The 26647-nt window shown below is 35.2% G+C and overlaps 1 protein-coding gene across 3 annotated transcripts in view; it reads left to right on the forward strand.

Moving 5' to 3' along the window:
- Nucleotides 1-26647, forward strand: part of stol (voltage-dependent calcium channel subunit stolid) — a 1833618-nt gene that overhangs the window by 1480819 nt on the left and 326152 nt on the right. For all 3 annotated transcript variants that reach the window (XM_069828334.1, XM_069828336.1, XM_069828335.1), the window contains one exon: nt 162-303. In XM_069828334.1, coding sequence (XP_069684435.1) covers nt 162-303 — 142 coding nt within the window. The remainder of the gene's footprint in view (nt 1-161; nt 304-26647) is intronic.

Here is a 26647-nt window from a genome sequence, read left to right on the forward strand (position 1 = left end):
ATTGTGTAACAGTTGACTATATATGTTAATAATTAATGTGAGCTAAATCGTCCATTTTCAATTTTAAATTGTTTCACAGTGTCTAATGTACTGCAGTCTTCATGATTTATTATATGTTTTAGTTGCTCTGGGCCTATATTATGTATAATTTGTTCTTCCAGAAACGAGTAACAACTCGGAGACACAAGTACTTCTACAATGCAATAGAAGGCACGCCATTCTCTTTGGGTCTTGCTATACCTGAGGGTTATGGCATGTACGAGGTTCTGGGTGAGCAGGAAATCAAACACAGTCCTATTAATGGTACGTTTACTTGTAAATATTTTATATATGTTATCCAAAGTTTTAAACATTCTAGGAAATTAAACTGATTCTGAACAGAACTTAACATTGATCTGGAAAAGTTTGAAATTAAATCACCTTCTTGCTTCAGAGTTTAATCATTAATTTAGATTATCAAGCTGACCTTCTGAATTCAGGCAATTGCTTAATAAAGTAATAAAAACAAGATTCTGTATTGTATAAAATTGTAATTACTTCAATAGGTGTTCTTATAAAATTTAATTTAATATAACATCTGAATAAATAAAATTTAAGGTGCAAGTATTATTACAGTTTTCTTCATTCATTTCTATTAAAACAAAAGTTTATTTGAGCCACCTTCGGTACTACTATATTTATTCTCGGTCCTTGCCCTTAAGTGACTGTAGTAGATTTAGTTTAGTTCATACTATAGACAGGTATCGGCGGCAAGTGGCAACAGCTGCTGTTGACTAATTACCGCACATTCTCGGTCCGTTATTTCTCCGTACATCTTGATTAATAAAAGCTATAATAAGTACCAACCTCTATCATAAGAGTTATTCAAACTGATTTCCGTCTGCTTTCAGGTATTCCTGACTTCTTCTATTAAAATTAGCATTCACAAGCAAAAATTCTTTGTTTGAAATTCTTCGAATATATTTTCTTACATTGTTTCCAATTCATCCATATTGTCACCGTTATTTCTATAGACTCTGTTTTTAGGGATCTCTACGAATAAAAGTCGCACACGGTAAGATCTGGTGAACGTGCCACCCATAACCCTCTGTAAATTATTCTTTCATAAAAAAAAACATCCTTATACCGCGCAGAGACACATCAGTAGTGCAAGGTGTAACAATAATCTTTTTGAAAATAGACATACAGTATATTATCTCTCGCCAGCTGTCAACAACTGAAAGAATGACGCGAGTATTTCTGAGCGGTACATCTGTCCATTTACTACATTTTCGTAAAATATGGGCAGAATTGCAGTTACAATACGCAACATTCAAATTCTGTCTTCATGAAGGGGATTCTCCTCACAGTTGTGGAAAACCTCGGAAAAACTCAACCAGGTAAGTTTAAACAGCCCAAGAGGGAATGGAACTCACACCCGAATCGGCAGGTAAATCTGCTAGCGCCTAAGCTATGACGGTGGCTTCCAGTGTTTATAGTTTTGTGGACAAGGAGAACAATTCAAATTAAACAAAGCCACATCTGATAAAATAATTAAATGTGGATCAAATCTGCAAAACTCTTATTACAGACAGTCACATTACTTACATTGTCATGTGGTTGTAATTTGTGGACTACAGCCATTCTGTAAAGTTTCAATTTTAGTAACTTAGTAGTTCTGGAGTGAGATTTTTTATACTCCTAATTTCTATGAAATATTAAGTAGATCATTTTTTTGAAGAACGCTCTAATAATTGTCCAATTTCATCAAGTTTTTCTTCTATTAGAACACGTCGTTTCGCCTAGGAATTCTATCGCTTATCGCTCTAGTTTCCCTACATCTAAGAACAAATATTCACACAGTATTTCTATGTAGAACCCGAACTCTGTGGCATTGCTCTACAAATTTCCTGCACACTTCTCTACAAGAATGTTTTCACATGTGTCGTACGCACAAATTCTCTGTTCTGTTGTTAACTTGTGGGGTGGCATTTCAACAAATTAAATTTCATTCACACACAATAATATTAAAGGCACTTGCACATTAAGAGCTGTTGTTATTCACATAAAATAATATTGAAGACACCTGCACGTGAAGAGCTATTAACGCACTGTAAGCTACTGTTCGTCCGAGTGATTATGTCGCATCCCGGTTTCCCCCACCCGTTTCTGCTGGTCCCTCTGTAAATATTATTTTGTCTGGACTGCCAGGCTCTTTCCTGAAAACATTTACTGTACGGAATTGAAGTCTACGAAATATTATACCAAGTTTAAAATAATTTAATGAAAAGGCCTCTGTTAAGTAACTGTCACGCCAAGTAATTTCGCCAGTTTCAACCCTCCTGCGACATAGCCACTCGGACGGACAGTAAACACAATGATGAAAAAGCTGGCGTTGGGCGTACTATGATCTTGAATGGGGAAATAGCGGACCGAGAATGCTGGAAGTTACTCGGCCGCCAGGTGTTGCTGCTTCCATGCGTAGGACCTGCCGATACCTGACTGGGATTCACTGTATATTGTTAATCTAGATCTGGGATATTGGAGCATTTGCTCGCTTTGGCATTCAGTGGATCTCCGATTTCCTTCTTTATCAACACGAAATCCAAGACTCGTCTTTGTGACATGGTAGCTAGATGACTTCCTACATGTCACTCATTCGAACATTTAGCTACTGCAGGAGACATAATGTAGAAGGCTAAAACATAACTTTCCTATAATCTGGAATACTGTACATATGGCAGAACAGTTCACTGCTTTAATTTTCTCACAAGTTAAAAGATACAGTCCATAAGGACTTTTGGGTCCAACGTTCCAACAACCACAGTGACCACATGGAGCCCAAGGGAATCTGTTGTTTCATCATTAGAAATCCATACATACAATTTTTTTAGTTTCAGTCTGATGTTACTAATACACTTAGTTTAACATTTTTTTACATGGTACTTAATAAAGTAGACTAATTTGGTATTAATTGTTTCCCAGTGTATTTTGCTAAAAAAACTATTAATTTTAAATGAAACCTTGCAAAAGTATGCAACTGAACTATTGAATAAAATTGCAATAATAAATAATGTTTCATGCAAACTTAAAAGTACTGTACTTTGCTTCAATATTTAAACAAATTTTAAAGAAAACTTAATAAATACACAGTAAATTGTTTAAAAATTTCACAAAGTTATCCATTGTTAAGTTTACTACGTAAGGTACTAACTTTAATGACTTTCCTTTGATTTTGTAAATTAACAGTTTTAATGCGCTTTTAAAAATTGTAGCAAAGTAGCCCATACGGGAGGGTGACTTTGCTCCACTTTGGAAATCAATGCTTTATAGATCGAAAAATAACATGGACCAAAGTTACATAATTTTCATTCATTGTAATAGTGATCTCGCTAATATAAATTGCTAGTTTTTAGTGGAAATTTTCAAGTTTGGATATAAATGAGCTTTTACACAGGATGTTATGTGTTTTAATTATTATAGAAAAGTACAAACATAACACTATAATTTATTTCGTCTCTAAAACGTAATTGTTGTTCAAATGGAACTCAGTGTAACTAAAAGATTGAAATATATAACTGGTGAAATATAAATCACAAAAAAGAACATTAGAATACAGACAAACAATTAAGACGATTAGGAGAAAAAAATGGTGATGGTAAACGAGAAAAGTGATGGGGGCTGCTTTTGCGTGGTGCAAAGTAACCCCATATCTGGCGTCATTGTGCTCTATATTATACACAAGAAAATAACGGAGTAATAAAGTAATATTCTAGAAAACGGTTATTTGATAGTTGATTAAAAATTAATTGTACAACTCTTTCGATTCAAATTTGATGGCAGATTCTTACGACATAAATCTGTTCACAAAATCCACTACAAAACCACGACTGCTTTCAATCCACGTCTCGGCTTTCCCAAAGATCTTTTTCCCTCCGGCCTCCCAACTAACACCCTATATGCATTTCTGGATTCACCCATACGTGCTACATGCCCTGCCCATCTCAAATGTCTATTATACTATTAAGTATTGCGTATTAGTTATAGTATTATACTATAACGAATACGCAATACTTATTATTGTGCCCATCATATACCACCAAATCTTTTTAAAATTATATATATATATATATATATATATATATATATATATATATATATATATATATATATATATATTTAAATACGCACCTATAGTTTCTACAGATGTGGAACGCAGCTCCTCTGCATACAAGAATAATACATTATCCGACAGTCGCCATTCATTTAGTTTTGAAAGTAAGGGTTGTTGTCTGTGACAGTAACATGAGCAAATAAAAGTGCTAAAATCAGGTAATTCAGGTAATTATTATATGTATGTGTATGGATTGTAGGTCATGAAGTTAGCATCAACGTCTCGAGATGTCCGTACTGCATTCTCGTAGTGCTGTCAAACAGAGTCCATGCAAGCCTTGTTTATTATACTGAAGCCTGAACCTCACCGAAGCACGTAACGGCACACTAGAACTGCGCCAATGTCTGAGCCTTATAATACATAATTATTTAACTTTGAGGTCCATAATGTAGGTTAGAGAACATCCAGATACTAAACAGAATTACTATTCAGAACTGACTGAAAAGTAAATAAATATAAATGAAATTGCATGAAATCTTTCAAAAGATTTACGATCTATATGTACATATTCGTACAATATTCGTAAAATAAAAATTAATTTTGAATTATACTTAGATCACACGATTGATAAATACCTTAATACAATTTTATTCAGCATGCAATAACTGAATTATTTTGTTTATTCAATACCGGTACGTCTATACAGGATTCCAGGTTAAGAAAATAGCATTGATTTGGTTAATACACTGTAATAGCTCTGTGGTAGGTAGGCATTTCTATGATAGCTAATCATTTGACGGCATACCCCCATTTGCCTAATTTTTTTCTTACCGGTAACCTAGAATACTGCATATATTGAAATTGAAAATATGTGTACAAAGTATTTTACATTAAACATTTATATCACGTACAGCTGTAAAAAAAAGTGACCGCACTCGTGAACAGCGAATAATATATTCTAAGTCCACTTCGGATCACGGTGATGTTACACGATGCATGTGCTTGTAGATGCGCACTTGAAGAAGATTATGAATTATGATGTTTAAGTAGGAGTCATTTGATATCTGCGTCTCGTAGAGCAGAGGTAGAATGCTCGCTTAATGATTCGAAGATTGTAAGTTCGAGCGTTCTTTAAGTTATCATTTTATTTTGTTATCGTTAGTTAGCAATATAAATAATGTTCAAGTTATCATTTATATTTTGTTATCGTTCTTTAGCGATATAAACAATATTGAAGTTATCATTTATATTCTATTATCGTTCTTTAGCCACATAAATAATATTCAAGTTATCATTTATATTCTGTTAGCATTCTTTAGCAATATAAATAATTTTCAAGTTATCATTTATATTCTGTTATCGTTCTTTAGCGGTATAAATCATATTAAAGTTATAATTTTATTCTGTTATCGTTTTTAGCTATATAAATAATATAAATTTAATGTTAGGTTTGGAACAATACAGCTCCATAATTTTAGTGTCACTTTTTTCCTTCTTATATTATTACATTATACTATCCTGTAACACAGTAAAATGAAAATGAGTGACGAGAATTTGAACCTGAGGGGTTAGCATCCAAATTCCGGCGTTTTTCCAACTGAGCTACATCATTTACTTGGTACTGAAATAATGCAACGCATTGTCAGAAACACTACAACTTAAAGTTGATTTAGATTATATTCTGAATATTTAATAATGATATAAAAAGGTTATGTTTATGACAATAATATTTGTAGTTCTGCAGCAGTAGTAGCACAGTATTTTTTGTACGGTAACTGTAACGAAATCAATTATTAATGATATATTGTGTGAATACAGTTCAATGTAGGTCTTTCGAAAACACATTAGATCTCTGAGGTCGAGATTATGAACTATATATATTTTTAACTCTGTGGAATTTGTTTGCAAATGATATAGTTATTAATAAGACTCTAGCATGTATTTATATTATTATTTTCTAATTGAAAAATATATTTTTTCATCATATTGAGTGCTTTGTCACTATTTTAAGATCTAGGTAGAGGCTAAAACTCTTCGAGGAAAACAAAACGCCATTTCTGCCTGCGATTTTGATTGACATGGCTCCACAAAGAGGTGCAGGAACGAAAAAAAGTGTAATACGGGCTGTGATTCACCTTGCTTTTTCGGCATCCGCGGCAGTTAGACGTTTCCACGTTTCAGAAAGAACAGCTCGGAGATGGGTACAAAATTATCAACGTTCGGCAGTTTTTGGCCGAAAAGCAGGAGTTGTAGAAGGAAAATTTCAACACCACGACAGGGCGCCAGATTAGTGGCAGTGTTGCTACTTTGAAGGGATTTGTTAATTTCCCTGGCCACGACCAGGCCGTGAGAAATCGGTTAAGGCCTCGAATTTGAGATCTCGACGTGCCATTCCTAAAGAAGTTAATAAGGAGCATATAGAAAATCGTTTAGAAATGTTGTTCGGGATTAGGAAAGGATAACCTGTTCTGTTGAAGGCACCTTTTCTGCTACAAAGGAAGAACCCACTCTTGTATATCGTCCTCTTGGCATCCGATTCGATTACAGATACGCTGCCATTCGTGCCCGCAGTGGTAGAGTGTTTGTGTCGTGTTGGGGTGGATTTATCTTCGTGAAGTGGGCACAATGCATCTCATTCGCGGGATATTGAACTAGCAGAAATATCAATGGTTGCTGGAACGCTATATGATTCTTTATGCCAGGTTATTATATCCTGCTGGAATTCTTCATTTTCAGCAGAATAATCATACAATCCACACATCTCAATTGATATGATTCGAGACTGGTTTGCGGGAATACAGGATATCGATAAACTGGCCTCATCGCTCTCCGGACTTGAACCCTTTGGAGAATATGTGGGTACAAGTAGAGAAGCGTATGAGTCATTCCACGTCAAATCGCATAAAATTATACAAATTTTGACCTTCATATTTCTCATTGCATTTATATTTTTTTACCAACTCTATGGCTCTAATAAACCAACAAGTGTATTTTTATTTCCTCCTGAGTCCACATGTTTTTAAAATATTACATGTTAAAATCCGTTAAAAATGTCGCACAATGAAACATTTAAAGCGTCATATTTCTGAAGATATTGATGTTAATTTAAAAAAAAAAATGCGCTTAAAAGCTTAAAATACTGTCTTTTATTAAATATTTACTAACTCATTTTAATATAATTATTACAAATATTTTTTTATAATTCAATTCTTAAAAGTTATATATCAATGCGAAATAGCCGTACTAAAAATCTAAAAAAAATGCATACTAGGTGCACAGAAGTATTCTTAATAATTCCAGAAAAGTTCAGAATGGGATCTCCAATAGTTTAATGGAAATGTAATTACTTACGACACAATGTGTAGCGGTCGGTGCCGCAGCAGTGAACGGGAAGCGTTGAAGCGCGCTGGGAGGTTTATAGGCGCTGGATGATTGACTGAACATTGCAACATTACACTCAGTACGGATCAAGTCACTCGAGGAAACGCTGCTAATTTACTTATTATAATATTTTCAAATATGTGTACATTATGCTTTTTAAACGTTTCTTTTCATGCACACTTTCAATTTTCATTCGCCTACCTTCTTTCTTGAAAGATAATTGTTTTACTAAATCTTCAGTTTTTGACAACGGAATGAAAGAATGTAATTTTAACGTACCAGTTATTGGTTTTAGATTGTGGTATCTGGCCTGCAAATTTTCAGTGTGGTTTTTGTGCTTATTCAATGGACAAATTATAAATGACACTTTAGAAACTTTTTTTTGTGACCAATCAAAGAGTATTTTTTTTTTTTGGTGTTGTTGTAGGATCTTCTATAGGCTGGCTCTCGTGGTAAGTTTTTTAGCAGTTTCTCGAATGCCATCACATGGATCTTTACCATGCGACGTTGCAAAGAAGTGTCATTCAGCATTAATTCCATAATCGTCTTCATGTAAGCAATTATTTTTAATTTTTTTTTTTTTTTGTATTGTGAACTTGATCCATTGGAAAAGTAGATGATTCTTTTCTTATCGTTGAATTCTTGCTTTAAGAAATTGATTGCTTCGGATTGAAAGAAGTGAAAGGGATCGGTGTCATGTTTCATGGTTTCTGAGATGACAATACTTTTGTGACGAATTTCTGTATCTCCTTTGAAATATAGGCTACTACGAAAGGATGTATTGTGGCGTGGCATATGTTCCAATGCACACCTTGTATTGAATCTTGTATTACAAATGAATAATTTTCAGAAAAGTCTGCAATAACTATGTAATTTTCAGGTTGTACATTACTTTGCATTCCGTCAAGAATAAAATATGGCCGAATTTTGAAGGGATGACGATGCATCTTCTACATGAAAAACTTTACATGCTAGGAGCTTTTAATTTTTTTAACTTTTCACAGGGGTATCGTTTTTGTTGTAGCTTTCTTTTCTTGATAGGGAATTCTATTGACATCAAACTCTTGATTAATTCCTCAATATTAGTGATTTCTAGCACTGTATCCATAGAACTGCTAGAAGAAGAACTGGGATAATCACTTTCATTTGATTCATGTTTATTATTTTCACAAGAACTACCTTCTTCACATATAATTTCACCTGACCTATCCGGAAATTCATTGATTTTTACGGAACGAATCACATATTTGCCACTCAAAGACTCCTTTAAATTGAGCTTTACCAATAAGTCGCGACTTACGCGTCTTAGTGTACTTTTCTTTTTAAAAGCGAAATTAGGAAGGTAAATGGATATAAACACTTGATATATATTACGCGATCTTTACCATCACTCATGTTGTGTAGAAGTCACGTCACTCAGTGAAATTCAAACCCAAACTGATTATTTTTCTCTTCTATATTTTGTCTCCTGCCATCTGTTTACTGCCATAAAGTTTACTGCCTTACCCAGCCTTGCTATCATCAAACACTTGGCTATATTACAGTACAAACATACAGCACTGTGAAGGGCTTCCCCTCTTAGCTGAGCTGACAATAATAAAATAACTTTAGATAAGATATTTACTGTTCCTTAAGGTATTAATCATTTGATGATTAGTATGGTGACATCAGATGCAACGGGGGATGTCGTAAAACTTTCAGCGGGCAGCCTTTTATCCTATGGCTGCAAGCAGTTCATTAGCTGGGCATCGCGAGCGCGTGCATGCCTCCAGAAAATAAAGTGTTACAAATGTATGGGTGTCGATCCCACATTTATAAATGCAGTCGTTTACAGACAATACATCAGCGAACAAGTGTATTTTTTTTTTTCAGATTTTTAACTTGGCTATTTAATATAGTAATTTTGCTTTGAAAAAGAAATGATTTAAAAAAATAGGCCAAATTTTAAATTTATTTGTGATAGGCCTAAAGTAATAAAAAGTGTTGTATTTAGTCTTTCAAATGCGCCAAACCGCAAATCTCAAGTGTATGTAGACACAGAGTTCCCAGTGACTTTATGTAACAGTGCGCGCCTAATTTGCGTAATTTTGAAATAGTCATAACTACACAAATAATTAATAATTGTGAAAATAAAGCAATACGTGTCTCCTTATTTGATGTGGGGAATTCATGAAAAAAAATTCGACCATTTCCGATAAGGTGGTGTTTTATTGCTGTGCGATTTGAAGTGGAATGACTCATATGCGAAAATATTTGCCCAATCCCTTTCCAAGACGTCCTGATGATTTGTGGAAGCTAGTCCAGAATGTTTGGGATGCTGTGACTGAGAACAGTCGCTGTTTGAAAAGACTAGTCGATTCCATGCCCACTCGAGTGCAAGATGTGATTGAAATGGGAGGACGATGGACTAAATATTGAATCATGGTTTTTTGTTTTGTCTTTTTTTTTAACTTTTAATTGTTTGAATTAACTGAGGCAGGCGCCAGTAAGTTGTTTTGTTTATGTGGCGAAAGGTATTTTTGTTGAGAATAAAATCTTTATTTCTTTCCATTTTCAGCCAATAATATCGTAATTAATAATGATAAAGTCATGGCATAATACATTCATGAACATGATGTTAATTACAAAACAGTCATAAAAGAGACAGAAGCAATTGTATTTCCTCTTTCTCTTAAAAAAAAAAACAAAACAAAATTAAAAAACATAAAGAGCACTAGGTTGTGTTCGAACCGTTGCTTAAGAGATTTTACACAATCTCGCGCATAGTGTTTGAAATACGGATCTAAAAATACGGGTCTAAATTAGTTCCCTCGTAATGCCAATTCCGCCGCTCGGAACGCTGTTCGTTGTTAGATATTCATAGCAGAACACTTAAATGACATTGACATTTGGGACATTTAAAGGACTCACCGTTGCTTATTAAATGCTTTGTACAATAATTTATAGTCAATAGACGTAATTTCAACATTTCTACGTCTCAATTATAATAAAAATGAATGGCTGTCATTCTTGATATAAAAAGATATTACATATTATAAGCTAAGGTACTATCTTCCTGTTATTCAATTCATACACCGTACCTTTTTTGGAAATAATGAAAGAAACTTAATATTATTTTACATCAACACTGCAGTATTATTATTATTATTATTATTATTATTATTATTATTATTATTATTATTATTATTATTATTATTATTATTTCAATGAATTGAGGTACTGCATTATCTTCCATTTCTCTGACTTCATAATTTAATCATTTGTAACTTGGCCTAACGTATCCCTTTCTCTTTTATTGACGGTGTTATATTTTTACTAATGCAAACAGCAGTCACAATACATGATTGGTACATGAGCTGTTTTCTGTCGTTACTCATGTCATGTCAATTTAATGAAAACATAAAATAAAATCTTCGGTACACCATGCAGTGATAATTGTACTTTATCACAACGAATAGTTGTAGTAATTATTATTTATTTATTTATTTATTTATTTATTTATTTATTACTCGTAATGTCGTAATAATATTTGATTTGGCTTGGTGGATTAGGGGAGTACGTTACACTAAACTCGGCATGCTCAACATTAAAATCGCATTTCTGCGTATGTTGTATCCCAAATAATGCAAATGGTACATGTGTCAATATTCAGCAGAAATAATTAACCATTGTCATGGAATATTTCGCCACTGATAGTAAATCATACTCTTTTCCTTGAATAACGCTACTGATTGTCTTAAGGCAAGACAAACTAAGAACTATACTAGTTTAATGATGATGATGATGATGATGATAATAATAATAATAATAATAATTATTATTATTATTATTATTATTATTATTATTATTATTATTATTATGTCTGAAAGTAGAAGACTCCGGTCGTTCACTTTCAGCAATTATAACAAATTAGAGGGAACGAAATCTGAAGGAAAAACACGGAACTGAAAACAATCAACTTGCCAAAGTAAATGAACCAGATGAACAATGTAGTTTGGAAGCAAAATTTTTAATTTAACAAATTCAGACTGTCGGGAAACAAAATTGTAAATTCCATTAAATGACGCTGAAAATCTGCATACTGATATTTAACAAGTCATCAATAAACTTCCAATAAGACTGTAATATACTTGTTATGTTTATAATCTTCGTACTCGATCAGTAATGGAAAATTAATCAAAGAATTTTCACGATACACAATGCTTAATAATGGAACTATTCATCATTTAATAGAACTGCGAGGCGAACCTAGCGGCAGAAATTGTCATGATGCTCAGAGACCCACTCTCGATCGTGGTATGCGCCAGCTTGTATATAATTCGTAAGCAACGGTTCGAACGTACGACCTCATGAATACCAGCCTTGATCGCTACCACTACACTACAATAGTAACAAACAGAACATTCAATTATAACTGTAGATATCAGACCACGTCATCCAATAACATGTAACATCGCCTGTCTCCGAATTGTAGCGGAGATATCCAACGGAAACTTAGATTCTAGAGAGCTGTCACTCTTTTTTTGACTGCTGTACACATGGTGTTATAGAAATAATAATACTTACTTACAAATGGCTTTTAAGGAACCCGAAGGTTCATTGCTGCCCTCACATAAGCCCGCCATCGGTCCCTATCCTGTGCAAGATTAATCCAGTCTCAATCATCATACCCCACCTCCCTCAAATCCATTTTAATATTATCCTCCCATCTACGTCTCGGCCTCCCTAAAGGTCTTTTTCCCTCCGGTCTCGCAACTAACACTCTATATGCATTTCTCGATTCGCCCATACGTGCTACATGCCCTGCCCATCTCAAACGTCTTGATTTCAAGTTCCTAATTATATCAGGTGAAGAATACAATGCGTGCAGTTCTGTGTTGTGTAACTTTCTCCATTCTCCTGTAACTTCATCCCGCTTAGCCCCAAATATTTTCCTAAGCACCTTATTCTCAAACACCCTTAACCTATGTTCCTCTCTCAGAGTGAGAATCCAAGTTTCACAACCATACAGAAGAACCGGTAATATAACTGTTTTATAAATTCTAACTTTCAGATTTTTTGACAGCAGACTGGATGATAAGAGCTTCTCAACCGAATAATAACACGCATTTCCAATATTTATTCTGCGTTTAATTTCCTCCCGAGTGTCATTTATATTTGTTACTGTTGCTCCAAGATATTTGAATTTTTCCACCTCTTCGAAGGATAAATCTCCAATTTTTATATTTCCATTTCGTACAATATTCTGGTCACGAGACATAATCATAAACTTTGTCTTTTCGGGATTTACTTCCAAACCGATCGCTTTACTTGCTTCAAGTAAAATTTCCGTGTTTTCCCTAATCGTTTGTGTATTTTCTCCTAACATATTCACGTCATCCGCATAGACAAGAAGCTGATGTAACCCGTTCAATTCGAAACCCTGCCTGTTATCCTGAACTTTCCTAATGGCATATTCTAAAGCGAAATAATAATAATAATAATAATAATAATAATAATAATAATAATAATAACAATAATAATAATAATAATAATAATAATGCAACACATGACAGCCCATAGGTATCAAAGACTCAACAGCTGGCTGTTGGTCTCAAGAACACATTTCTCAACAGAGGTGTACGATGATTCAACGAATATGGGAATAACTTGTGGTTAGCATGATGTTCCCCCAGCTGTTATGCCTGGCTTTCGAAACAGAATTTTGCTAATCACTGTAGCTCTCAAAATTCGTCACGATGCTGACTGAAATTTCTTGAAAACAATTTTTTCTCTTCATGAGGACTAGATTTGCATAATATATACGTCACTGTTACGTTAACAGAAAACCACAATTCCAAGTCTCACAGAGATTGTGTGCACTCGATGTGGGTCTCTGGCTTTTCGTCAGCCCACGCGAGTTGTGTGGATATAAAGGGAAGAATTGAGACGGTGTCGGGTGGAGTTCCCGGGTAGCTCAGTTGGCAGAGCGCTGTTGGGTTCAACCAGAGGTCCCGGGATCGATACCCGGCCCCGGAACAATTTTTCCCTTGAAATTATTCAAGTCTGCTTTACAGGGAGCTTTACCTGAAAGACTAGATTTGCATAATATATACGTCACTGTGTACGTTAACAGAAAACCATAATTCCAAGTCACACAGAGTTTGTGTGCACTCGATGTGGGTCTCTGGCGTTTCGTCAGCCCACGCGAGTTGTGTGGATATAAAGGGAAGAATTGAGACGGTGTCGGGTGGAGTTCTCGGGTAGCTCAGTTGACAGAGCGCTGGTACGTTCAACCAGAGGTCCCGGGATCGATACCCGGCCCCGGAACAATTTTTCCCTTGAAATTATTCAAATCTGCTTTACAGGGAGCTTTACCTGAAAGACTAGATTTGCAATCAGCTTTATAATTTTAAATAATAAGCCCCTTCTCCGAGAAGTTGTCACATAGCATTTTCAATTGTTTGCTTTCATATTTTGAAATCTTACTGTAAGAATTTTGTGGTACAAGTGTTTATTATTGTAGGAGAAAGGAATTTGAGTGAGGAACAGTCGATTATTGTCGGGTGACGAAGGTATAAGATCGGTTAGCTAGAATGTCTAAATTCAGTATACAATAATTGAAAAGTAAACTTCATCCTTACGTTAGTGAATTTGGTGTCCATGTGTTTTCAAGCGATGGAACAGTTTTGCTATATAAGGTTTGTGAAAAGACAGTTAATCGCGAAAAAAAAAAAATATATATATATATATATATATATATATTTGTCAACTACGAAGTAAAAATGTGAGTTATGTGATGTAATTTAAGTTTATTTCTAAAATGTTTCTATTTTAAAATTTATAATGTCTTTTTTTAAATTAATTTTGCCTTTTTTTACATTTTTATTCCCTTTCTTGCCTGCCTATTTTAACAGTTAAAAATGCCTAAACATCCAGGATCTACTTATGAGATGTGACTTGACATAATTGACTTAGAACCAGATTTTTCCCAGCGATAACCAAAAGAAGAAAGTAATTTTTCATTGTCTGCAGAATTATTTGGATAATATTATGTGAATTCTCTTCCGAAAGAAATATAATTTGAAATCAACTTCGATTTTAAGAATATTTTCTCACATTGAAATTATTTAAAAACGGAACTTTCAAGGATAATATTACGTGAATTCTCTTCCGAAAGAAATATAATTTGAAATCAACTTCGATTTTAAGAATATTTTCTCACATTGAAATTATTTAAAAACGGAACATTCAAGCAAACATTTTTATCATCGTCTAATTCAATGCTGTTTTAAATTATTAGAGGTGAATACTGAATAGAAAAAAATCGATCATGGCTTATTTTTTAATTTTATCCAAGCACTTTACTAGGCACTTTTAAAAATAAAATGTAGCTCAATATATAAACCTCGTTTAGGAATGCATTCTGCACTAAAAGAATAGTTATTATACCCTCAAACCAGATCGAATTTGTTTTAGAGTTACAGCAAATTATTCTGTCTTCTAGTTTATCTCCACACGAGGTGCTGAAAATGACAGCTTGCATGTTCGTTCAAGCCTATGTGTAAAAGTTTTGTCACTGATGTGCTTATCTTTGATAAATATGAAAATATATTTCGAATTTCCTGGAAACTTTCTTGAATTTGTCGGATGGAAGTTCTGTAGAAAAAAAAACTTAGATTTTAACATGCGGTAATTAATAATCGCGTGAAGAGCAAATAGGCCAGACAATGGGATCTGCACCACATATCCTTAAACATTTTCTAGCTACTCACCTAAATTGAAGTGAGGTACCATCAATCAGGCCTGCATGAACTACATACAAAGTGTGACATTTGTGAAACTCCTTAACGTAGAGAATTGTGTAATTACACAAGGAATTTCTCTTTTTCAGTTTTCTTCAAGAAAGACAGGATAGATTAAGTTTTATCAGTTCTATTATTTCATCTCACAATTTACACAAAGAAGTAAAACAAGTATATTTTTGTTCATAAATACATGAACGCGATTAGACGCAGTAGCTGAACTTACCAGAAATAATAATCAATGAAACGGAAAAAAAAAAAAGTTGAAGTTCAGAAACGTGTAATCGAACGTAAATATTTTAAAATTAACTAATTTTTTTTATTGTAGCGATTAAAAATGCATCGTAATATTCAAGACCTGATAATATTTTTCGGTCCCGTTTATTATCACTACATACAGCAGACAAGCGGTACATTTCGGAGTTTAACCCAATCCATGATTGGGCCTGCAATTAAATTCCTTGGTAGCCATCTGAAACATTATTTGTGAAGTCAAGCGAGAGACTTCTGAAACCTCGGTTGTTGTAATTACCGTACATACTAAAATAGAATACCTTTAAAATGCAGATTTCAATCATCATAATACGGCTTATGACATATTTTGCTTTGGAGATGAGATACATTTGGAATCTATGAACAATGGAAAACTGCGAGTTCTAAAGAGTAATATAATATTGTTAAATCATTCATTACGTTTTAAGAAATGTGTTCCCCCAGATAATTATAATTATTGTGCCGATGTCTCTCTCGTACTTGGCCTGTAGTTGGCTGACTGTGATTCGGGGTGAATCTGGAGTGTTCAGGGAAGGTTCTTTGGTGAGAGGTATATGAAGATCCTGCTGAAGAATCGAGTCAGGAGAAGTGGACCAAGTTTATTCTCCAATCCGAGGTATTCCACTTCAGAAGCGTTCATGTGAATGTCTATTAAAATCATTACTAGTTGGTTCAAGATGACTTGTCGTAATAGTAGTCCGCCGGCCATCTGGGACTCTCACGTGGGGCATGTTCGGGATCAACCCCAAACAGAGTGGCCTTGTTGACGTGTGGGCCATATTTAGGTTGTCTCACAAATTATTATTAAGGATCCTGGAGAGGGAGTCAAATTCGAGATGATCTCATTTATCGAAACAGCCTTACATAAATAGAGCGGATTGAGTGAAAAGCGTCATTTATCACCTCTTCCCACTGTTTTATCTCATAATCCCTCGTTTTCAGCTCTAATTCTGCCTCCCAGATGACTTCAACTTAATTTTTAATCTGGCCATTCCTCTGATGATTGTATGGTGTTCCTCTGCTTTTCCCTATTCGATGAAATATAAAGAAGTTTTTCAATTCCTGAGACATGAACGAGGTATATCGATCACTGCAAATGAAGGGTGATAAGCCAATGATGGAAAACAGATAACTCAACATATTTATGACAGTTCCAGATATGATACCTGGTCATTGGGATGCGAAGGGGAACCGAGAGTATTCATCTACAATACCAGGTATGGGTTTCTTGATATTGAAAGCAAGTCAATATTTAAAGGTATTCTTCATGTCTCATAAATCTCGACTTGAGCTCGGCGCCTACCTTACAGGCAGTTGTAACTTTATTCACATTTTCTTTTGAATAAGAAAATTCGAAGTATTCACCAAGTGATAAAGTATACGCACCCCAGGATGGCATAGCAAGTCATTAAGATCTTTTCAGTTTTTTTTTTTTTTTTTTTCAGAACTTAGATCATTTGCAGCTTCATTCATATCCAGGACGGTATACAATCACACAATTATTGTAGCAGAATTACGTAAGTGTCTAACGCATTATTTTGCCATTCTTGAGTTTTCCAGACGAACTGTATATTGTCAAACATAAAAGAGACCGATTTCTGGTCTCTGATGAAACGGAATTGTCTCTCCATCGAATAATGGCGCAAATTCTTCTCAGCTTCGATAATGGCATAGATAGGTCTGTTTCTCAACTGATGAATGCCGTTGTTTCCACTTGTTCAGTGGTCAGGAGAAGAATGCGGCAGACCGTCTTTGTTGACACAGAGTTACACTGACAGCTTTTTCAAAGGCGTCAGTGTCCATTCTCCACTGCTGATATAACAGCATTTCCCATATCAGACTTCAAATTTTCGAAGGTTTCTACTCTTTTGTTATCCAAAAGAAACTTAGACAGCAGTCTAATAGATCTAAGGGAGAATGCAAGCTTTCTTAATCTTTTGTAAGGCCATGCTTTTGCACCACTTTCAGCAAATTCTTAAGATTCTCATCATGTTCCTATTGATTCTTCCCACAGAACGTGGCAAATTTTCCGAGGTTATAGTATTATCCATTGTCCTCTTGAATGCGTCGACAACATTTGTTGGACCAAAAGGCCTTCGCTTGAATTGGTACAGCCGTATAAAGGTTCCGAAAGCAGCGAAAAGCTTTCTTCCTCACATATAGGGACTTGGTGGTAGTCACTTCGAAAGTCGTTCGAACTGTAGGCCTCATAGCACACAAGGAATAAGCATTAAGCTGAGAGTGATGATTGATAGTCTGAGAATAATTCATTACCTTACGTTTCTTATGATTATAGGATGTTGTCACCAAATCTTGCACTCTCCATGGTGGAAAACTTCCATCTATATCATTCTTTTTTAGAAGTCTGTTCATTTCTATGGCGATGAATTTAGTGTCAGAGCTGAATGTCGCCAGAATTTATTAGAGATTGCCTTACAATCCGGCGTAACATTCTGAAATAAGCGCACAGGTTCTATTTTACCTAATCTTAATCTACAAATGCTAAGAGAGTTCTCTGTAATGTAGTAAAATATCATGCCCAAGAATGATATCCGGTAGCACTTTAAGAGTAACGATTTGGATAGAAAAGGTCCATGATTTTAAGTCGGCTTGGCAATAGTCCTGAACAGATGACGTTAACGCCATTTTAACCAAAAACTCTATGCTGGGTGTTAAAAGTTTATTTATATGCCTTGCAAGCCCGTCTGAAATTAACTAAGAGATCGCCAGTATAACTGAGGACATGGGTCTTGGGACCATTAAGCTGTATCGTAGTTATGGACTTCGAGAGACAAGAATGAATAGAGGCAAGATGAGACGTAATGCCGCTTGCTTTTACAAACCTTAGCAAAGTGTCAAGTTTTGTAACAAGTCCTGCAGAGAGTCTCTCGTGCTAGACATCTAGTTCTATTGTGATATTTCAAATCGCAGTGTAGTATTCTTTAGTCGGTGCTGCTGCTTTGACATCCTCAGATAATTATTATTAACTTCATTTTTGTGAGTAGATTTACACCTGGCACTGCTCTATAACTGACTATAGAGCCCTAGCTTGACTATAAGCCTCATCTAGAGAGAGCTTTGGACATTCCAGGAATGACTGTCGTATCCCAGTCTCAAGCAGCCCAGCGATTGAAAGCAACCCGTATACAGTGACGTTTGTTTACCTCACCCATCACGGTCTTAAAATTACAGTCCAATTCAAAAGCTTTAAAGATTCCAATAGCGAGTGTTTGTTACCTATGGATAGCTACTTTGTAACATGCAAATACTGCATTTGCTAGGTTAATATAAGCTACTCAGTACGCTTGTAGCTTATGTTCCAAACTCATTTATGAGGAGATAGGAACTTCCCACCCTACCCCATTATCTCCTGGCCTAGTTGCCTCATAAGTGATGCCCTTTTCGGACAGTTGTTTAAACAACTCATTTATGTATTCATACACCGTGGGAGAGATGATTTATCACAATGCATATTGTCCGAGTAATTTACTTGGGCAATACAGTTCAGGAAGGTCTGCTACCATGTTTCCAATCTTGTGTCGCGGTCGACTTGTAGCAGCTCAGGACGTAGAAATTTGTCCATTTTTTGTTTAATAAAATTATGTTGAATAAATTTAAATAGAATATATTTAATGTAGGTACCTATTAATCAACATAATGAAGCATACAAACTCTTCTTGTTTTGCAAACAAGAAACAGCTATAAACTTTGAACAATGAAACACTATGAATCCTAAGGAGTAACAAAATGAAATTGTTATATCACACAGAAATAAATTCAATAATGACTTATTTTAAATAAACGTAGAACTCCCTTTACTTTCTCCACAGTACTAGATCTAGATATACTGTAGTATAATGTCGAGTAAGTGTAGTAATAATGAAAAGTAAATTTCAGCACTAGCGGAAGTGAAAAACTTTTGTCCATTTTCACATTAATGTCTGTGTCTATGTGTATACCATCCCGTGTGAAAGATGTTTCATCAGTGAACAACACAATTTTGCGAACTGGGGTATTACTGCGCATTGATGCGAAAACAAAATGCACGTCGGCTAGTTCTCTCAGTCTCTAACACTCGAGTTTTTAAATGTTGACTCTCTGATGACTGACCTTTCAATAAATGTATTTAAAAACAACAGACAATGACAAATAAATGCTCATAATAGCAACAAACAATCAAAATGTGGCAACAGTCACGACATTAAAAACATGTGCAACGTCATACGGTGCGACATAGGACACGCAGCGATTAATGACAAATGTTTGTTTTAGTATCGTATATATTCTGTGATATAAGTTGTGAATCACCCTGTAGTCTATATGTGGCTAAGGGTTGGAGATATTGTGGTCAAGATTACAAAAAGCAATCATATTCGGAAGTTTAATTCAACTATTTAGACCTAATTAGTTCCCCATTAAAATAACGAAGACGTAAATGTTACTTAGTGGTATCTAAAATTTATGAATAAGGTAAATTCTGTACAAATGCACACAAAATGTACTACCGTCTTTTTAAGAGTTATATATAAGTATTATTTGAACATGTCTTCTACTGTATTTTGAAAGCTTAAGTTAGTTCTTAGAATTAAATGTACCGGTATTATTCATCGGCAGATTTAGTCTATAAATTTTAGGAGGAGGGGATATTGAGTTCGTTTCGTATATACGTACTTTAAAATATTTCTCAATATTCTTTTATATCTCTATATAGTCGCTACATCTTAGTTTTTCATGACATTCAGGTGCCCTGAAGCCTCCACGACGGTCAGTAAACCGTCAGTGGACATTCACCCGCACTACGTTGTAGCCACACTATAGTATGCTTCCACGTATTTAGACTTGCATTTGAGTTTCCGTGAACAATACATTGTTTGCTGCATATCTTGTCCAGAGTCGAATTTAACCTAGTCTGAAAATAATACTTTACTCCGGTAAGGATGAACATTTTCTTCTGCAAGAGCAAGGTGAAACAATCTGTATAGTCAGAGAGTTGATCATTTCCTGTTTCCACTCTATGAAAGCACCATGCATCCAAAAATCACCTTAGGGCTGTGCGAGACATTGGACATTTACTTTAATTGCAGATGTAGATTAGGAGGGGTTCCTTTCTACTTCTTCAACCAAAACAATGTTCTGTGGAGGAGTTCACATTTCTCCTTCCAGAATCTTCTGGACGGTGTTCAATTCCTTCCCTGCATAATCTCACCCATCGTCGTGCAGTGGAATCGGGCAATTCCAGTCGCCTACCGAGGTTGCCAGCAAAGACTTCTGCATGCCCTTAAGAAGAAAAGAATAGTTTGTGTGGTCGATCGCCCATCACTCCTCAGAATGATAAAAACAGTTGATTACTGTTTTTCCTTATGTCGCAATTAATACTCGTGCATACACTTGGAGAGCGAGTATTTATAGCCGAAACATTAGTACCGAATTAAAAATATAGGCCTATGTGGTGTATATACAAAACTCATACTCAGAATAAAAATATTTATTTATTTATTCGAATGACAGGTACATAGATAACTTATCTTTTACCTAAACACAACCTCAAGATTAAAAAATTAACTTAATATAACTTACAATTAAATCTAAAGAAGGAACTAAACAAAATCCTTAAAGAACTAAAAGCTAAGAACTAAACAAAGGCATGAGGCTTCTCGCTTCCCAGTATCTGGCACATTCAGTCAGTGATCTTAGAGCTGGACAGCGTTGGAAATGATCCCTATTCATCGCTTCTTGAAGGTCACAAAGGGTACAGGTTGGATGTTGATAAATACCGAAACGGTGGAGATGCTGCGCCAAGCAGTCATGACCAGTTGCAAGGCGGAAATGCGCGACTGCCAATCTTCTTGGTGCATTAGGTATTGATAGAAGGCCCCTTCTCCAGTGTTTGTCATTATGTTCTTTCGGCAATCTGATGGGAGTGGATGTTGTGGGCAATTTCTTTGATGTATAATTTTATTGTCTGGAAGGGTGTTGGTTTAGGAGATGATTGTAAAATTTTAGCACCTTTTTTTTGCCAAGGCATCGACCTGCTCATTGTCAAATAAGTTGCAGTGGCCGGGGACCCACTGTAGTACCACGATTTTATTTTGTTTGTAATAGTTCTGTGGCATTTTGACAGTCTTGGATTGATGAAGACTCAGGGTCTGAGGAACCTACAGATTCTATGGCTGATTTGGAGTCTGACAGGATGACGACATTCTTGAATTTAGTTTGATGACATATCAGTTGAGCTAAGGCTTCCCTGATAGCTTCAATTTCACCGTCATAAGCTGACCTATGAGTGCCTACCGCTGTATAGGAGGCAAAGATATCGCTGTATACACCGGCACCAACATTAATATCATCCTCCGATTTGGATCCATCTGTATAAACACGAAGCCACTCAGTTTCTGGATACTTGAGGTTAATTGTTTCAAGAGCCAGGGATCTTCATATATCTACTGGTGTTTCTTTTTTACAAACATCATCTTCCAAATCTACGGAGAATAAGATGGAGTTAGAAAGTATTGGATTTAAAAATTGAGGAAGAGGTTCTGGAGTATTCCAAATCTGATATATTTCCCTCAATTCCATGACTCTTTGTATAAATCCGTGCTGTGTTTTCAACCTTCTTTCGACATTATGATAAGATTGCCAGAACTGGTCTCCAGGAATTCTCAATAGCTTTTCGTATAGAATTAGTGCCTTCTCTTCAATTAATCTATGAATTGATTTAAATCCTGTTAAGAGGAGCATGGCATTAATTGGAGTGGTTTTGACTCCACCAGTAAGGAGGAGTAGGGCTTGGTTTTGTACTTGATTGATTTTATCTAATACTGTCTCCGAAGCTGTTATTAGGGGTTCACAACAGTACAATATTTGAGGTACGTAGTATATACATTTTATATACTGTTTGTAGGATAGTGTGGTCACAACCCCATTTTGAACCTGCAATTCGTTTAATTCTATTTAACCGCTTGGATGATGAGGATATAATTTGTTCTGCCTGGTGAGTCCAGTTTAGATTCCTATCAAAGGACACTCCTAAATACGTAAATACATCTGTTTGATGAAGTGGAATATCTTTGTATCTTAGGTTAGGGTGTATGGATTGATGACTTAAAGAGAAGTTTTGGAACTTAGTTTTAGTCATATTTACATTCATGTTATTGTGGTCACACCAATGTTCCAGGATGTTGAGTGCTGTGTTAAGAATATTAGTGGTTTCTGACTCAGCTTTTCTTTTGGGTGTTTCAGTATAAAAGAATAAATCATACGCATACAATAGGCATCTTATGTTGGGTATAGATTTTAATTCCTGAATTAAATCATTTATGTATATATTGAACAAAAGACAACTTAACACTGCTCCTTGAGGAACACCAGTTTGCAATAAATTGCTTCTCGAGAGGGAAGACTCAAAACGGACTTTACATGAACGTTGATCAATGAAAGCCTTTAACCATCGAAGCATGTTAGATTTATTGCCTAATTGAGCAAGTTTGTATATCAGTTTCTCTCTCCAAACTGAGTCATATGCAGCACTAAAATCAACAAAGACTGCAGTAAGTATGTTACCTCTATCTAAGGCATCCTTTATGTCCTGACTAAATTTAGTAACTTGCTGAACAGTTGATCTACGCTTCCTGAAGCCAGCTTGTTCTTAAGCTAATAATTTGTTAAATTCAATATACCAGTTTAACCTTTGAGAGACTGCGTTCCAATAACTTTGCCATAACACTAGTTAACGAGATTGGTCTATAATTTGCCATGCATGTAGGATCTTTACCTTTTTTTAAAATCGGAATGACAACAGCACTTTTCCATTGGGATGGTATTAATCCTGTAGACCAGATTTTGTTAAAAAAAACAAGAGAGGTGCGTTTAGCCTCTATTCCTAGATGTTTGATAAACTCGGGATGGATTTTGTCTTCTCCTGGTGTTTTCTTATTTTTCAGGATTCTTATTGCCTTATTGAGTTCTATCATTGTAACAGGAGTTGTGAAAATATCATCTGATAAAGTATCCACCTCATTTATGAGATCCGATGTTTTATTTTTATACTTTACCTCCTCATTTATGAGATCTGATGTTTTATGTTTAATTACTTTGGATTGCTTTCGTGCCTGAGTACCTTTCTTTTGTGCCTGAGCATAATGATGGGCAAAAGCATTGGCAATTTCTGTATCAGAGAGAAGTAGATTATTACCAACCAATATTGGTTCTTTTTTGGGTATAGTTTTATGTTGCATATTGGAAAGAAATGTATGGTATTTTGAGCTGTCTTTTTGAAAGTTGAAATTAGATATGAAGTCATTAAATGAATTTCTTTTGGCTTCTAGAATAGATTTTTTCATAAGTGCAGCCTTTTGTCTCCAAGCTTGGATATCCTCCATATTCTTTGATTGCTCAGCAGTTTTACGCAGGTCGTCCCGTTGCTTTTTAATCTCATCAACGTTTTTAGACCATAAACGTTTATATTTTCTAACAGATCCTCTAGGAATATTTTGCTTCGCACATTTCAATATTTTTGCGTTCAATATTTTATATAGGCTATTTTACTGGGATGTTCAGAGATTTCGAGAAGTTGGTCCAATTAGTTTTCTTGAAGTTCCATGAGATTCTAGAATGGTGTCCATCCTTGCTTTCTTGTATACTGAAAGTAATGGTAGCTATAACTGTTCTGTGACCAGATCCTGGATCCTCTAGAACAACCCTTTTGGTGTTTTTGTATATGTCCGCCGATACTAAGAGAAGATCGGGTGATGTTAGAGTAGCATTATAGTGGAGATACGTGTGAGGATTTTTTTTGTTATAAACTAGTTGTAAGGTACTGGAGTTCAATAGATCTTCTATTTCTTTCCCTGCTGCATTTGAGTCTTTATAGCCCCATGTTCGGGAATGGGCATTGAAATCTTCTATTAATATTGCCTTATTAGTAATGTGAAGATTTGAGAAATTAGGTTTATTATTAGGAGGACTGTATATAGCATAAATTTTAAAATGGCAGCCTAGCTTCCATATGTTTAATTCTACAATTTCGCTTTTGTCTTCTGTGGAACCCATTTCTTTTAGTGGTTTAAAATCGGCAGTATTCTGGTCTTTAACTCCAACTAAAATGCCGCTAGCGATTTGTCTGTATTTACCCATGAGATACAGTGTGTAGCCCTTGAACTGGTAACGAGGTATCAAATCATCTGTGAGATTAGATTCCATGATTGTGAAAACGTCAATATTATGCTTTATTAACATGAGCATTAATTCTGTCCTTTTCGTTTGGGAAAGCCCTCCTGCATTCCACTGCTAGACATTTAACTTTATGGGTCCATTCTTAAAAGAACGATTTGATGTGAGGTTGTGTGTCATTTTGTAGATCTTTTTGTCGCTAGTAAGCGTCCAGGGTGCACCACGAGGAGGTAGATCTACATCGCACCCCCAGAATAAAAATATAAAGACAGACAATTAAATGTAGGGTACATTATCATCTTTAAAATGTAGCATGCAGACAATAGACATGGAAGTCCGTCTCTCGCGTAGATCGGACATATGCCGTTCACACATCCTGGTCATGTTTTCTTTTTATATACTTAATATCGTCAATTTGTTGTATTCTTTTTATAATAAATGAAGTTGTTTCTGAGTTGTAAGACATTGGGATTGAACATACGAGTAACTTAATGACAAAATGCTGTGTCCGTAAAATAATTATCAGACGGTGATCAAACAATGCTTTTCCATACAAATAGAAACTAAATATGCAGATAAGCAAAATAAATATGGATATTAACTGAAATAAATCTATATGATATAATTTCTTAGTATTCTTGTCAAATAGGTTAGAAAGAAAAGAAATGATGTATTGCAACTTAATCCCAGCCGCTGTAGGCAGTATGCAGAGCTCTTCCTTCTTGCAGACTGCCTCAGTTTTCGAATGTTCGACTTGTTTCGCTGTCTTTGTGGGTGGACGGCTTTGCGGTATAAAAAGCAGATCACATTGAGCCATTTATTAAATATGAGTATAATCAAGAACAATAACATGCAACGTTAAACTACAAGCGTTAGACGCCGGAGAGTAGTTTTACGAATAAAATTTCAGTCTTCTTAAGAATATTTCCTTAATAAAATATGCATCTGCTTTGTGTAATTAAAAAGCATTAGGCTATAATTCTATGAACAATTACTGCCTTGGAAATATAAATTTTGAGTTAAAATATAGTTTAAACGTTGTGTACTTATTTGCTCTTATCATTTGTACGTAATTGTAATTAATTAGTAAGTCAAGGCAACTCGTAAATTGATTGTTACATTAAGAAATTAACAGTTTAAGAATTTAGTACTAATCATTAATAATTATAATATTAATACCATATTTAATTACATTCATTACTTTAAACAAATTTAGTCTATTTTTAATTACGTTGGTAACATTGTCTGCATAGTTCAACTTTGACATACCTTAAGGCTGGCGGAAAATTTAGCATATAAATAACCCCCCTACCCCGCTTCCTCTCAGCAACCTATTTACACAACTTGACCCACTTAGCCACCGGCGTGGTTCATTCGGTTAAAGCTCTTGCCTGCCGGTCTGAAGTTGCGTTCGGGCGCGGGTTCGATCCCCGCTTGGGCTGATTACCTGGTTGGGTTTTTTCCGAGGTTTTCCCCAACCGTAATGTGAATGCAAGGTAATCTATGGCGAATCCTCGGCCTCATCTCGCCAAAATATCATCTCCCTATCACCAATCTCATCGACGCTAAATAACCTAGTAGTTGATACAGCGTCGTTAAATAACCAACTAAAATAAACTGACCACTTGTCTGTCACCTCCGTCAATCCCTATACTACTGTACTTCCCTCTCAGCTGTTAAAACAGTCTTTCTCACCCGACTTCAAATCTTTGAAAATAGCACACTTGAATGCCCAGATCATTATACCACACTTTCAAGAATTCTCCTCTATATTCACTAATAAAGATGTCCAATGTATTCTTGTCTGTGAGACGTGGCTAAAACCCTCGTTTTTTCTCTCACTCGTTCACTTAAACGGCTATACTTTATGTAGAAATGATTAGTTTATACAAGCAGGGGGTGGAGTTCGCGCATATATTAGGAATAATCTGAACCCTGAAATTATTCT

The sequence above is a fragment of the Periplaneta americana genome, chromosome 6 (genome assembly GCF_040183065.1).
Source record: "Periplaneta americana isolate PAMFEO1 chromosome 6, P.americana_PAMFEO1_priV1, whole genome shotgun sequence".
Classification (NCBI taxonomy): Eukaryota; Metazoa; Arthropoda; class Insecta; order Blattodea; family Blattidae; genus Periplaneta; species Periplaneta americana.